The sequence below is a fragment of the Lethenteron reissneri genome, chromosome 33 (genome assembly GCF_015708825.2).
Source record: "Lethenteron reissneri isolate LAM-NWPU_2019-01 chromosome 33, ASM1570882v1, whole genome shotgun sequence".
Taxonomy (NCBI): domain Eukaryota; kingdom Metazoa; phylum Chordata; class Hyperoartia; order Petromyzontiformes; family Petromyzontidae; genus Lethenteron; species Lethenteron reissneri.
Genome location: NC_083811.1, coordinates 11,192,351 through 11,205,642, shown reverse-complemented (window position 1 = coordinate 11,205,642; position 13,292 = coordinate 11,192,351). Strand labels below are relative to the sequence as shown.

General features: G+C 46.6%; 1 protein-coding gene across 11 annotated transcripts in view; it reads left to right on the top strand.

Moving 5' to 3' along the window:
• The window catches only part of NFYA (nuclear transcription factor Y subunit alpha), a 32,730-nt gene that overhangs the window by 12,304 nt on the left and 7,134 nt on the right, over window positions 1-13,292 (top strand). For 9 of the 11 annotated variants that reach the window (XR_009756043.1, XM_061564619.1, XM_061564614.1 and 6 more), the window contains 6 exons: window positions 79-210; window positions 374-479; window positions 3,366-3,532; window positions 4,808-4,990; window positions 6,108-6,209; window positions 8,902-8,925. Coding sequence is in view for 10 of the 11 variants with exons in the window: in XM_061564619.1 (XP_061420603.1) it covers window positions 79-210; window positions 374-479; window positions 3,366-3,532; window positions 4,808-4,990; window positions 6,108-6,209; window positions 8,902-8,925 (714 nt within the window). In the remaining variant the exon portion in view is untranslated. The remainder of the gene's footprint in view (window positions 1-78; window positions 211-373; window positions 480-3,365; window positions 3,533-4,807; window positions 4,991-6,107; window positions 6,210-8,901; window positions 8,926-13,292) is intronic. The other 2 variants (XM_061564617.1, XM_061564618.1) reach the window with 2 other exon arrangements.

Here is a 13,292-nt window from a genome sequence, read left to right as displayed (position 1 = left end):
GTGCATGTGGCTGCTTTCGGATGCATTGTGTGTGTGCGCGTGCCTTCATCAAGTGTGAATGCCTTCACTGCCTCCCAGATTCAGCTGCTGCAGCCGGGGCAGATACAGATCCACGGAGGGCAAACCCTGCAGGTACAGGGGCAGCAAGGGCAACATCAACCAATCATCATCCAGCAGCCCCAGACTGCTGTCACTGCTGGCCAGACGCAGGTAGGAATACACCGGTGCTGAATTACAACTACTTGCTTATGTCCCTGATAATTGATGGTGCTACTTCAGATTTTTATAATGGAGATAACAGTGAAAAGTATTATTCTATGCAAATTGTGCATTAAACGGAGAATCAATGCATTCTTTTCCTGACTGGTAACAGGGACAGCAGACCGTGACAGTGCAAGGCCAGCAAGTGGCACAAACAGCGGAGGGGCAGACCATTGTCTACCAACCCGTTAATGCTGACGGCACCATTCTGCAGCAAGGTACTTGTACACTATTAGCTATCTCATTTTGAGACTTGTTCTCTTCACGCATAGATACCTGGGCTATAGGTGGTTCAATTAGTTTTTATGTGCTTTTCTGTGCATATATTCATTGGTAAGATGAATGCAATTCTTTCCTATTAATTGTTCTGGAAGATTTTGTTGCGTCTGAATTATGAAGCAGCTTTTTTCAGAATCTCGTATATCCTGTTAACCTACCATGAAAAAATACCTAAGATTTCTCATATGCATTAAATATAATATACAGGGTGTTTCAAAAAGATGGACCCAATTTCAAAGCAGTATATTTCACGATGGCAACATGTTACACAAAAAGTTACAAAGGGTTTAATGAGTTATCAAGTTTTACTAATCATTTTATAAATGCTCTATGTGCCTTTCACCTGCTGTAGCACAACATCGAGACGATAGTTGAATTCGTCCCAAACGCTTTTCAAAGTGTCTTCCACTGAAGTCACCGCAGCCCTGATTCTGTTTTGAGGTCATCCAGATTAGTCGCTAATGGTGGCACAAAAACACAGTCTTTTGTGCCACCATGCTCTTTGACATTGGCGGATCAATGCGAAAACGCTGTTGAAACGCACGCTGCACCGCAATTACGGATTCAGTCTTGCTCAACTGCAGAACGCAAAACGCCCCTTGTGTGTTGCGGGGTCAACGTCTTGCGAATGACTGAGGCTCGGGGCTGTTTGTGCGCTGGGAGAGGCATCTCGCGGTAATCATTTGAAACTCTATGCCCCGCCCTCTTTATGCCCCGCCCTCTCTATGCCCCACCCTCCTCTCTATGCCCCACCCTCCTCTATGCCCCGCCCTCTCTATGCCCCACCCTCTCTATGCCCCACCCTCTCTATGCCCCACCCTCTCTATGCCCCACCCTCCTCTATGCCCCGCCCTCTCTCTATGCCCCACCCTCTCTATGCCCCACCCTCTCTATGCCCCACCCTCTCTATGCCCCGCCCTCTCTATGCCCCACCCTCTCTATGCCCCACCCTCTCTATGCCCCACCCTCTCTATGCCCCGCCCTCTCTCTATGCCCCGCCCTCTCTCTATGCCCCGCCCTCTCTCTATGCCCCGCCCTCTCTCTATGCCCCACCCTCTCTCTATGCCCCACCCTCTCTATGCCCCGCCCTCTCTATGCCCTGCCCTCTCTATGCCCCGCCCTCTCTATGCCCCGCCCTTTCAAGTGGTAAGAGTTTCATTCATGGGTGGTTTGTGGTTGCAGAGATCTAGCTATTTCAAATCGGGTCCATTTTTTTTAGACACCCTGTATATTTACCGTAATAAGTGTCTCCTCACTTAACCCTTTCCCGTTCCGAGCCTTCTACAAATTGCAAGGTGGGTCCCATTCACCGCTGAATTTTGGAAAGTGCGAGCGGTTCACGTTTATTTTATTTAGAGAGGCATAGCACCATTGTTTTGAAAGACATTGTATTCACTACAGAACTGTAGCAACACGACCTGCACTCTATGATATCTGGCACCAAATTGTGCCACACATCCTCCCGCATGCCCTTGTGGGAGCTTTTGTACCGATAAAGTTAATTTATTTAATTATACATCATCGGAACGGAATCCAAAGAAAAACTAATGACATACACGTTCATCAATGCACGTACATCATCCGAATTGGAAAAGGTTAAAATTAACAATTAACCAGTGTTCATCTCCATGACCCTATATCATTGATGGAATTGCTCATTTCTGTGCATTGCTCTTCCATAAAAATAATTATGGAGCACATTTTCATTTTACACTGCAGTGAACCACTAATAAGTTACTTGTAAGTACAATAACACCACTTTATATGTTTTGTAATGTTAGCAGGTGTCAACAGCGAATGTCTGTTATCCTGTCAATACAAATCCAAACACCACCTTGCTAAAAGTATCGTTTTGTTCGATATTGTTAGGCACTTTACGAACATGCTACTATATTAATTCAATTTAAATATGAACTTTTCTCCTGTATAATTTTAATAAGGACAATGCACCATTGATAAATAATTAAATCTCTTTTCAGTATTAATGTTTTCATAGTTCTAGCTCCAGTCTGCCACGTCATGATAAGGAATTGCGTAATTTTAATTAGTTTATCAAAGTAATTTGCTTACCATATTAAAGTGCTCCCCATTTATTTTGTAAAACATGCAATATAAGAAGTTATATGTTAAAGTCAGGGCCTTGGCAGATGGTGATAAAAGTTGTTTTTTTGTGAGTGAATACCTTCAGGAGAACTTGCTGTAATTACATCCTCCTCATCACACATCAATAATTCACCATAATTTATAGCTAGTGATGGTACTTTTCGATGTAATTTGAGTAAAATATGTTTTTTTGAGGAGCAGATAGTCTTGATTTGTAATGAAAACCCTTTGCATAACCACTCCAGTAAATGTTTTATTAAATTTCTTCACTTTTTGAGAAAGTGTACCACTCACAAAAAAATGGCAGTGGGGAAATGGCAGGACAAAATACTTATTGGCATAAATATATGAGTAATTGAAGTAGCTTATGCTGATTAAAAACAGCTCATTTGATTTTCAGTCAGATTCACCACAGTTTTAATATGTGCGAATATAAATTTTCTGCATCTGGTTTATTGCTGTGGCTGTTATTAACCTTTGCATTTCAACATATTATTTCACTTGATGGAAGTACTTTTTCAGAAAATCTTAAACAGCTCTGGCCGTACGTATAAATGTTCTAATCTTTGTCCTTGTTTGTCCCCTGACCTGTTTTATGTGCTTGACTGTCTCTTGTAATTATTCCCATTTACATCTGTTTCTTTGCACCTTCATCGGGTTAATCGTTGCCTGGGGTTTTTTTGGTTTATTTTGGATTGTTACACTTTGTGGTGTCGCTAAAGTGGCAGTACCCGTTACAGGTGTGATCACCATCCCGGCGTCCAGCCTGGCCGGTGCCCAGATCATGCAGGCGGGGGGCAGCCCAGTGTCCACGAGCACCAACAATCAGGCCATCACCGTCACCTTGCCCGTGTCTGGAAACGTCGTCAACGCTGGAGGCATGGTCATGGTGCGGTTACACGGCACGCAATGCATGGGCACACAGCGACAGTCATGGCAACAGCACTGAGCATGTCGTTTACCCAAGCATGGTGGGGCGCATGCTTGTAATTGAGCACATACGAAGGTAGTGTTGGGGGATTGCGCTAATTTTATGTTGTGTGACGCCCATCCTCTTTGCCACTAAACGTGAAGTGGGTAGACCACAGTTTATCGGAAGATCGCGTGTCGTGGCCTAAATTGGAGGTAATCGCACCTCTTACAAATTGTCTGCTCAGCATAGAAGAGTAGACCAAACACTTTGCAGAGGGGATTTCAAGAGCTACAAGTGGAAGCCGTTCTGCCAGCAGTGGCGTCAGCAAAACATTTCTAAGCTGCACTTTTAACTTTTACCCATCCTGCATGGCTATGAGGTGGGCAGTAGATGACACTATAACAAGTAGTTTAAATTGACCTTTGCATCAAGATTGTTGTAGTGTTATCTCGTTTTGCATAGGCTGCTTCTGCTTTCAACCATTTATGTCAACACACAAAAACACTCAACGAATTAAGCAAACATTATAAAAACTACCTGCTGAAATACTGGTTTTGAGAGTTTTTTCAAAGAATGTAAAAGCTTTAGTTCTCCCTGCCAGGCATGGTGGTTGCTAATCGGCAGAAACATTTTCACAGAGCTGACTATTCATTTGTCTTTTTCTTCCATCAATTTTATCATGGAATTTACGTGAAAAGAAACTCATGACTTTTACTGTGTAACTCTGTAAACCAGGTCTCATTTTCAAAATAGATAATGAATCTCAAGGACAAAATGAATAATAGATGGGCAGAGTCATAATGCTTTTATCCAACCAGGACTGTTGCTGTGCACATGTGTTTGTGTGTAGTCATGTATCTTCATTTGTATGTATGTTCATATGTGTTTGTTCGCTTGTGTGCCTGCAAGTGTTGAATGTGTTTACGAGCTTTCTTGTGTGTGCATGTGCATCGGTTTTCTGGTGTATAGTCATCCTTGCATATTTGTGTGTGTGTGTATCTGATTAGGGAGTGATAGTGTAGCGGTTAGCGCGCTGCGCTACCGTGCCGGCCTTCATAACTGCCCGAAAACAGCACTTGCCCCAACAGTCTGTTAAGCCTATGCGGGGGATCTTTGTATGTGATTGCATAAAAAAACGAATTCTAAGTCAGCCTTGGTAGAAGATAAAAGTGAGTCTTGGTAAGAGTGTATCAACTTGTCCGACTCCTCTTCTGATGTGTAAATGCCTGGGCTCATGTGTGCGTGTCTCAGCAAGTGGTACCGGGAGCAACGGGACAGGTGCCACAGGTCGCCCACCGTATCCCCCTCCCGAGCGCTGAGCTGCTGGAGGAGGAGCCCCTCTACGTTAACGCGAAGCAGTACCACCGCATCTTGAAGCGCAGGCAGGCTCGCGCCAAGCTCGAGGCAGAGGGCAGAATTCCCAAGGAGCGCAAGGTGGGCAGTCTATGTTTTGCTTTAACTGTTTTTATCCTAATTATATTATATTAGTCTCGATAGAGCCAAGACAAACATTATCTAGGTAGGATGTGCAACAATGACCTCCCATCTTCTTGGTTCTTTCGGTAAAGTCACGTAGAAGGGAAGTAATACAATAATAAAAATAAAACATAATAAAACAATTCTCACGACGTTTCGGCCACAACGCAAGCAGCCGTCCTCAGGTGGCCGAAACGTCGTGAGAATTGTTTTATTATGTTTTATTTTTATTATTTTATTACTTCCCTTCTACGTGACTTTACCGAAAGAACCAAGAAGATGAATCCCTGCAGTCACGAAAGCTTTAAATCGAAAAATGACCTCCCACTAAAATGGTACTGATTTTATTAACCCTGGAGGGATGATGAAAAAAGTCAACCACAGAACCTGATTTGAACTTACAACTTTCCACTTGTAGGTTGTGCACTGCACTACCCAGGAATACAATATAGCATTAAATTGTCAGGACATCCTACTGTTGTATGTATGTTGAACTTCTTTTGCACCGTATGCAGCCAACCGTGCTAATCGGAGGTGCGGGGGAAGGACATCAAACTAAATACAACAAGCACTTCCCAAGAAATTCGTTTATGTATGCATGTTGAACTTGTGTTGGGTCATTCCATACCAAATCAATATATTTGACTAAACCCAATTTCAATAACATTTGGTGAACAACTGTATATTTGAAAAAGATGGCTACCACCCATTTTAGGTAATTATAATTTGCCGTATAGGCTACTGAAGTTTGACCCAACAAGACAAGTTTGTGACCTGCCAGGTTTTTGAAAAAGGTGAGTGGTGTCAGTTTAAAGATCTCTAAGAGATACATTTTTATTAAGCTATGAAAAAAATGATGAAAGTAAAAATACCAATAAATGTATAAAAAAATCTTTCACATTTTTTCCAATTAAACAAGTGCTGCTTTATGTGAAGTCAATGTTGTTGCCATGTGAGTGTGAAAATTATACCACTGGCTCAGGGCTGGCATTGGAGATGATCACATCTCCATCGTGTGAGCAGGGAGACACACACGCACTCATATACTCATGTATAACACTTTCATTTTGCACAGAAATACCTGCACGAATCTCGTCATCGGCACGCCATGCAGAGGCAACGTGGGGAAGGAGGGCGCTTCCACACGTTAGGCGACAAGGAGAATGAAAACGAAAATGTAAGTCCTGGTTATTAGCACCTCTCATGCTCTGCTGTCCTGCAAACATTCTTCTAGTTTGAATTGTAATTTTTTTTTTATCATAATGAAGATGATACAATATAAATTAAGCTTCAATGTCAAGTTGTATTACTGTTAAGGACTTATCATATTGAAAACTGGCCAACTTGATTAGAGGGATTCCCAAAGCTCGGTGATAAATAATGTTTTGTCTTAAGTAGAAAGCATTTGTGGCCAAACTGATGATTCCACGTGGCATCCACGCATTGTGTGATGATGTCGCACGTAATTATGTCATCGGGAAGCACATACACTGTAAGATCATCACATTGTCATGGTTCCACGGTCATGGAAATTCCTGGAAAATAAATCTTATGAAAAGTACGGAAAATGGCCACAATTCAACCAGGCAGCTATTACAAATTGAGGGATTTTTAAGTCTCAGTCTGCTTATTTCTATAAATATGGATTTAAGTACACATTTTCAGACATTGTATTCTCATGATTCTCATTTATGCCTTGACTACCATGTGGCAGTCAGTCTACTAACTATTTTTAATTTGACCAGGTAAGGCCCACTGACCACTATAGCTCTTTTCCAGAAGCAAGCTGGCCACAAATAAAAATTAGAATATTCATTTATACTAAAGGAATCCGATGAGCTATAAAGCAAAATACTCCTAAACGCATGTTTCTAAATGTGGAGGGAAAAACCGAAGGATCCGGATAAAAATCCACATGACCACAGGGAGAACATGCAAGCCCCCAATATAAAGGCTTTAGGGTCGGGATCGAACCCACAACCTCCCGTATACCAGGCAAGGTAGTTAACTCTAGATTTGAAGCTTTCGTGACTGCAAGGATTCATACTCTTAGTTCTTTTGGTAAAGTCACGTAGGTAAAAAATTAAAATTAATAAAAATAAAACAATAAAAAAAATCATGACGTTTCGGAGGCAACACAAGTCTCCGTCATCAGGTGGGACCGTCACAGCCAGATTTGCAGCATTTTTTACCTACGTGACTTTACCGAAAGAACTAAGAGTAAGGTAGTTAACATTTCGCCATTTTGGTACATCAGTCATTGTCTACTTACCAGACTAAAAAAGCTGTTGTTTAAAACTGGAAGATTTAAAGGACGTGGCGCTATAATACGATCAAAGCTGACATTAAATAAAAGCGTACACTTGGAAGTAGGCGTGTCTTTGCCCATACATGGTTTTGTTGCGTCAAAGCTGACGTATTTTAGGTGTTTTGGATCGCAAATTGCAATCCATAACATCGATTCTGCGCCCAAAAATTGACGGACATTGTTAAACACTGTACTTACTGCATAAACTTTAATATAAAAATGGACACCGTTTAAGATAACATCGGACATTGTTAAATATCTGTTTAGGAGCAGGGCGCGTTTTTCAAATTCCGCGGAAAAATCATTTGAGCAGAAAAGATAAAATAAATTAAATCACGACATTTCGGACGCAACACAAGCGTTCGTCATCAGGTGGGACAACCACAGCAAGAAACAATTGCTGAAGTAGGCAAAAGAGCTGCTTGTAACAAGAGGTTATATAGATGAGAGAGGGGGGAGGAGCCCTGCAGGCTCGACGAGGTCAAGGCACGGCAAATTTACTAGCAATGGGAATGAGCGGGGCTGGGCGTAAGATGCTAAAGAAACTGGAGATGCGGAGATGAAGGCAAACTATGAAGCAACTAAGGTTGTACCTGGTAAAAGGTAACCTTAGCTACCAGATAAAACCTTAGCTGCTTTAAAGTTTGCCTTCACTATGAAGAGTGAACAATTCATTAGTGGATCGATATGGTAACATCAGGCGAGCTCCGCTAGGGATCCGCCACGTGGTCGGTTGGCGAAGAGAGAATACGACGAGCAGCGACGTAGTTCAGACCCAAGGCCTCCCACACCGACCACGAGTCCTCTTCTGCCCCTGCTTATATTTCCTCGGGCACGGCTAGGCTCTGCTTCTGGCCACGCCCTCTCATGGAATCTTCTCAATGGTTCCCGAAGCATCTCTCCCGACTCCGCCCATCACCTTTGGCCCAGATGCTGTTCCCTCTTAGGATCGGATGGTGTTACATAATTGTGCCTACCGAGTTACCCTTTAGCAACCAATAGATGGCGCTCTCTCATTACACATGTTAAAGTCAATTATAGGTGAAATGTGATCTGGTTTGGATACAAAATTGGGAGAGAAAAAAAATGACTTTAAGGGTGTTTTTAATAGATTGTTCTCCATGAGGCCAATTAAAAAAGAATTTTTTTTTTTACATTTAAGTCCGCTCTATTAGTATCTGGTGGCTTGTTTCATTGAATATTTCATCACTTGCTTGTGAGTCTTGAGTGTTGAAGTGGGTCGATTGGACGACTAAGGGAAGAGGCCATCTTGACAAAAAAGACGATTGTTGATCAATATTATCATAATTTTCTGTGTACAGATCCATACAAGGAAAATGTAGAAATGTTTGTTCAGGGAAGACATCACACAAACTCTTCCTTGAAAAATGTGTGCTCATTATGAATACATTTGTATTGCATTTTCCACTATAGCGCTCACAGCGAAGTATCAAGTAAATCATAAATGGGCAAAAAAATAACAACTCACCTTAAAAATGTTTTATCTCTCCTTTGAAGTGGTAACTTATATATTCCAAATTTCTTTTGTGCATTGGTACAGGATGATACATTTCCCCCTATAAACGTATGTATATTCAACTTTTTTTCACACCATACATTGCCAATCATGTTCGTCGGAGGTCAAAACATTGTTTTCATCATTACTTTACAAGTGTGGGATTCCACAAGGGAATTGCGATTTTGGCTATGTGACTTTGGCAAATGTGTGGTAAGGTATGCAAGAGTCGGGCCAGTACCAAACCACTGTTTTATTATATCAGAATCTATTGTATATGTAGGGACATCAGGGATGTCACTGTATGGTGCCGGCCCGGGAGGGCCGTGGCGTGCGATGTTCCTACATCGGGGACAGCACCGGGTAGGCTACTGTGTGATGTCGGCTTTAGCATAGCACGGAGTGCGATGCACCGTCATCGCGTACACCCCGTAGGCGATTGTAGTACCAGCCCTAGCGGGGCTTGGTGAGCGCTGGAATAGCATGGGCACCACGCATAGCGCGTAGTGCAGGTTCCCACAAGGGGGAGCGGGAGAGTGTCAGCCCAGGGGCAGGGTTGCCCCGGGCCATAGCATTCTAGTTGACCCTGTAGGCACGTGATCTGGAGTGTCCACAGAGAAGGCCCCAGGTAGGGGGGCTAGGGGGAGATCACGTAGTCCAGGGAGAGCTCTCGAGGGGGATCGAAAGGGAGCTAGAACACTCGACGGCGGACAGGGCCGAGGGCTTTGCGGCCTTGACCCGGGAGGATATAAGGTGGGTCCCTGAGAGGGACCGGGGTCGCTGAATTCGACAAGCTGGAACCTCTACGTCTACAAGCTGGAAGCTCTACGTCCTACGAAGCATCAATACGTAGCTGTAACTCCTACCTATAGTGTAGTTAGCTGGGTGGTCACCACCCTAGGCTGTATCTGGTAAAGGGGCAGTTACCCCTTTTTTTGTTAACGTGTTGATGTTAAATAAATGTGTTGCCTCTAAAGAAAAACGTCTGCGACTCAGTTGGACTCACTCCAACTGGTGACGGAAGTGGCCAACACGCTAGTCTATACAGCTAGCAGTAGACTATGTCTACACATCACAGACCACGTAACAGGACGTCGGACAGCGAGGACAAGGACCTCGCGCCGCCTACAGCTCCAGAGGATGCGGAAAAGACGCTGCCAGCGGAGCAGGGCACCATCTGGACGCTCGACGCTTCGCCGTCAGCAGAGGCGACCCTCCGGGAGGCGCACGGTCGCCTCGCTGAGCTCCTCCATGCTGCAGCTTTGCTTCTCACGGAGATCATTCCCATGGTCTCGCTGGTGAAGGAGGGAGCCGCAATGCCGCTCGCGAACGACAACTCCGCTGCCATTTCGCAGCAGGCGGGAAACTCGGCCGCGCATTCAGCCGCCATTTTGTCGCCGGCGCAGAGCGCACAGCCCGCCAAAATTGAAGACGCGCCATCGGCGCCGAGGGACATCCCGGCTCTCCGTCGTCGTCTTCCCTTTATTAAAGTGTTTGCGACTACCAGTGGCGACCAGAGGGCAGCTATCTATGAGCCTCCGGCAGACACGCACCACAGGTTCGCCACGCGGCGGAAGGGGGGAACCGAGTCTGCCCTCGCCTTCCGTAGCGCGCTTTTGGCGCTTGCGAAAGCCGCCTTCCCGAAAATGGACCACGATGGGTTCGACGCGTTTGTCATAGAGATACTGCTGGCCTTGGCGAAAACCTTCCCCACCATTCTTTCAGCCGAAGATGATGACATCTCGTCTCTCAAGGTCACTAAGTGCATCCAAGCCCAGCAACTTCTACAACGGGACAGGGCGCAGGTGACGTGTGCCGTGTCCCGCACGGAGCCGGGACCACCTGATGGAGCGGAGCCCCTTTTGGCATGCGCGTCGACTCGGGGTGGAGGCGACCGGCGTGACGATGGCGCGTGGCGGACGGACGAGCAGCCGCGGCCAAGGTCGTCGTCTCGTTCCGGAGGCGGCCTTGTTACCTGCTACAATTGCGGCCTGCTGGGACACGTGTCATCGGGCTGCCGCGTACCATGACAGCGCCTCCCAGCATCACCGACATCCTACGCTTCCCTACACACTAAGGCGAGTCGCCACGCACTCCACACTCGACCCCTGGCCTCACCTCACCCATCTAAACGTTTCCGTTTGCGTCATCAGTATGGGGGGGTCCTCTGCGTAATCGGGGAGTTCGTCAGCTCCGACCGGATCAGTGGTCGGAGCTGGCCCATCGAGTGGTGGCTGCGGCCGCGGGTTCATCTGCCGTGCTCAGGTTCATTGAGGGTGTGGGAATAAGGATGCTAGTCGGCACGGGTGCGTCGGCAACTATCTCAGATATTTTGCCTCCTAAGTGTCGGGTTCTAGACCCTGTTGATGCATCGTGTTTCACCGCTAACGGCAGCTCATTGGGTATCATCGGTCGGATAACGGCCGAGGTGCGCGTCGCTGACGTTAAATTGTCGGGACACATTCTTATCGTCACGTCCCTGGCTGTTCCATGTTTACTTGGAACTGATTTCCTTGGTAGAATGCCTTTGGAAATCCGCATTGACCGGGGCCGTTTGGAATTGCCATCCGGCTGTCGTTTGACATTTTGGCCTTCCCTCACCCGCTTGTGTGCGGCTAACGCTACAATGCAGGCGCTCTGCCTAAGGAAGCCGCTCGATTTGGGCGCTACAGAGGGTCGGTGGAGTTGGTTCGTGCATCCCTATCGCCTGAAACCGCTTATCGCACCACGCGAATTCGTTTCATCTCCACATCGCAGGGGCCGTGTGTCGAGTGTGTCTGCCAAGCCGGGGTGTGTGCCCGCTGAGTTTGGTCTTCAGCGGGGCGATTCTATTCCGCCCCCAGGTGCTGCGCGACTGACATCTCCCGAGCGGCCGCGCATGCCGTTTCCGCAGGCTTCGAGCGCAGAGGATCCGTCGACCCGGCCTACTGCTCTCCGTGAGGAGTTGGGCACATTCCCCCCGGGACCTCCAGGGTGAGGGAGCCCACCTCCCCTGGGGGCCCGGCCTCACGGACTGTTGTTTGTCGCGCTCGTTGAGTTGTGGCGGTTATTGGCTGATCCTAGCCGCCATTGAGCTCACGAGCGTTGTTACACAGTGAAGGTGGGAGGTGTGGTGGTAGAGGGGGATCCCGAGGTTTCACACATTTCTTTTGCTTGTTGATGTGTTATTGTTATGGGTTCGTTGGTTTACACCCTTCTCCCTGGTTGGTTTGTACATTTGTGGATAGTGTAATTTTTATACAGGTGGGTTTGGGTATTTATTTCTGTTCCTGTTATTGTTGAGGCACACGTTTTTTTCTTGCATTTCACTTACCTATTCGCTTGGAGGGGGAGTTGACAGCCGGGATGGCTGAATGCTAGGAAGGGGGGGTGATGTAGTGACATCGGGGATGTCACTGTATGGTGCCGGCCCGGGAGGGCCGTGGCGTGCGATGTCCCTACATCGCGGACAGCACCGGGTGGGTTGCTGTGTGATGCCGGTTTTAGCATAGCACGGCGTGCGATGCACCGTCATCACGTACACCCCATAGGCGGGTGTAGTACCAGCCCTAGCGGGGCTTGGGGAGCGCTGGGATAGCGAGGGCACCACACATAGCGTGTAGTGCGGGCTCCCACAAGGGGGAGCGGGAGAGTGTCAGCCCAGGGGCAGGGTTGCCCCGGGCCATGGCACTCTGGTTGACCCCGTAGGCACGTGATCCGGAGTGTCCACAGAGAAGGCCCCAGGTGGGGGGCTAGGGGGTGATCACGTGTCCAGGGGGAGCTCTCGAGGGGGATCGAGAGGGAGCTAGAACACTCGAGAAGGCGGGCGGGGCCGAGGGCGGAGCGGCCCCGACCTGGGAGGATATAAGGTGGGTCCCTGAGAGGGACCGGGGTGGCTGCATTTGACAAGCTGGAAGCTCTATGTCTACAAGCTGGAAGCTCTACGTCTACAAGCTGGAAGCTCCACGTCTACAAGTTGGAAGCTCTACGTCTTACGAGGCATGAACACGTGGTCGGGGACCCGAGTAAGGGTCTGACCCTTCGTAGCTGTAACTCCTACATATTGGCTGTATCTGGTAAAGGGGCAGTTACCCCTTTGTGTTAACGTCTTGATGTTAAATAAATGTGTTGCCTCTAAAGAATAATATCTGCGACTCAGTTGGACTCACTAAATATACAAAAAACATCGATGTATCTTTTTTAATTTGCTAAATCCCTTCTAGGCATGGCACAAAGTGCCGTTGCATTACTAAATGTGCTTGACGCCTGAAATTATGGTTAGTTTTGTTAAAATGAAATTCAAACCATGCAGATCCATATTAATACTAAGATGAAAAAAATTCAATTCCTTAATGCGTATCACGCATAGTGCACATGTTATCTGCCTTCAGCCCTAAACCTACATCTTGCAATGTGTAATTTGCAGTTCATTCAAGTTTTGTTCAAAAAGATTGCGG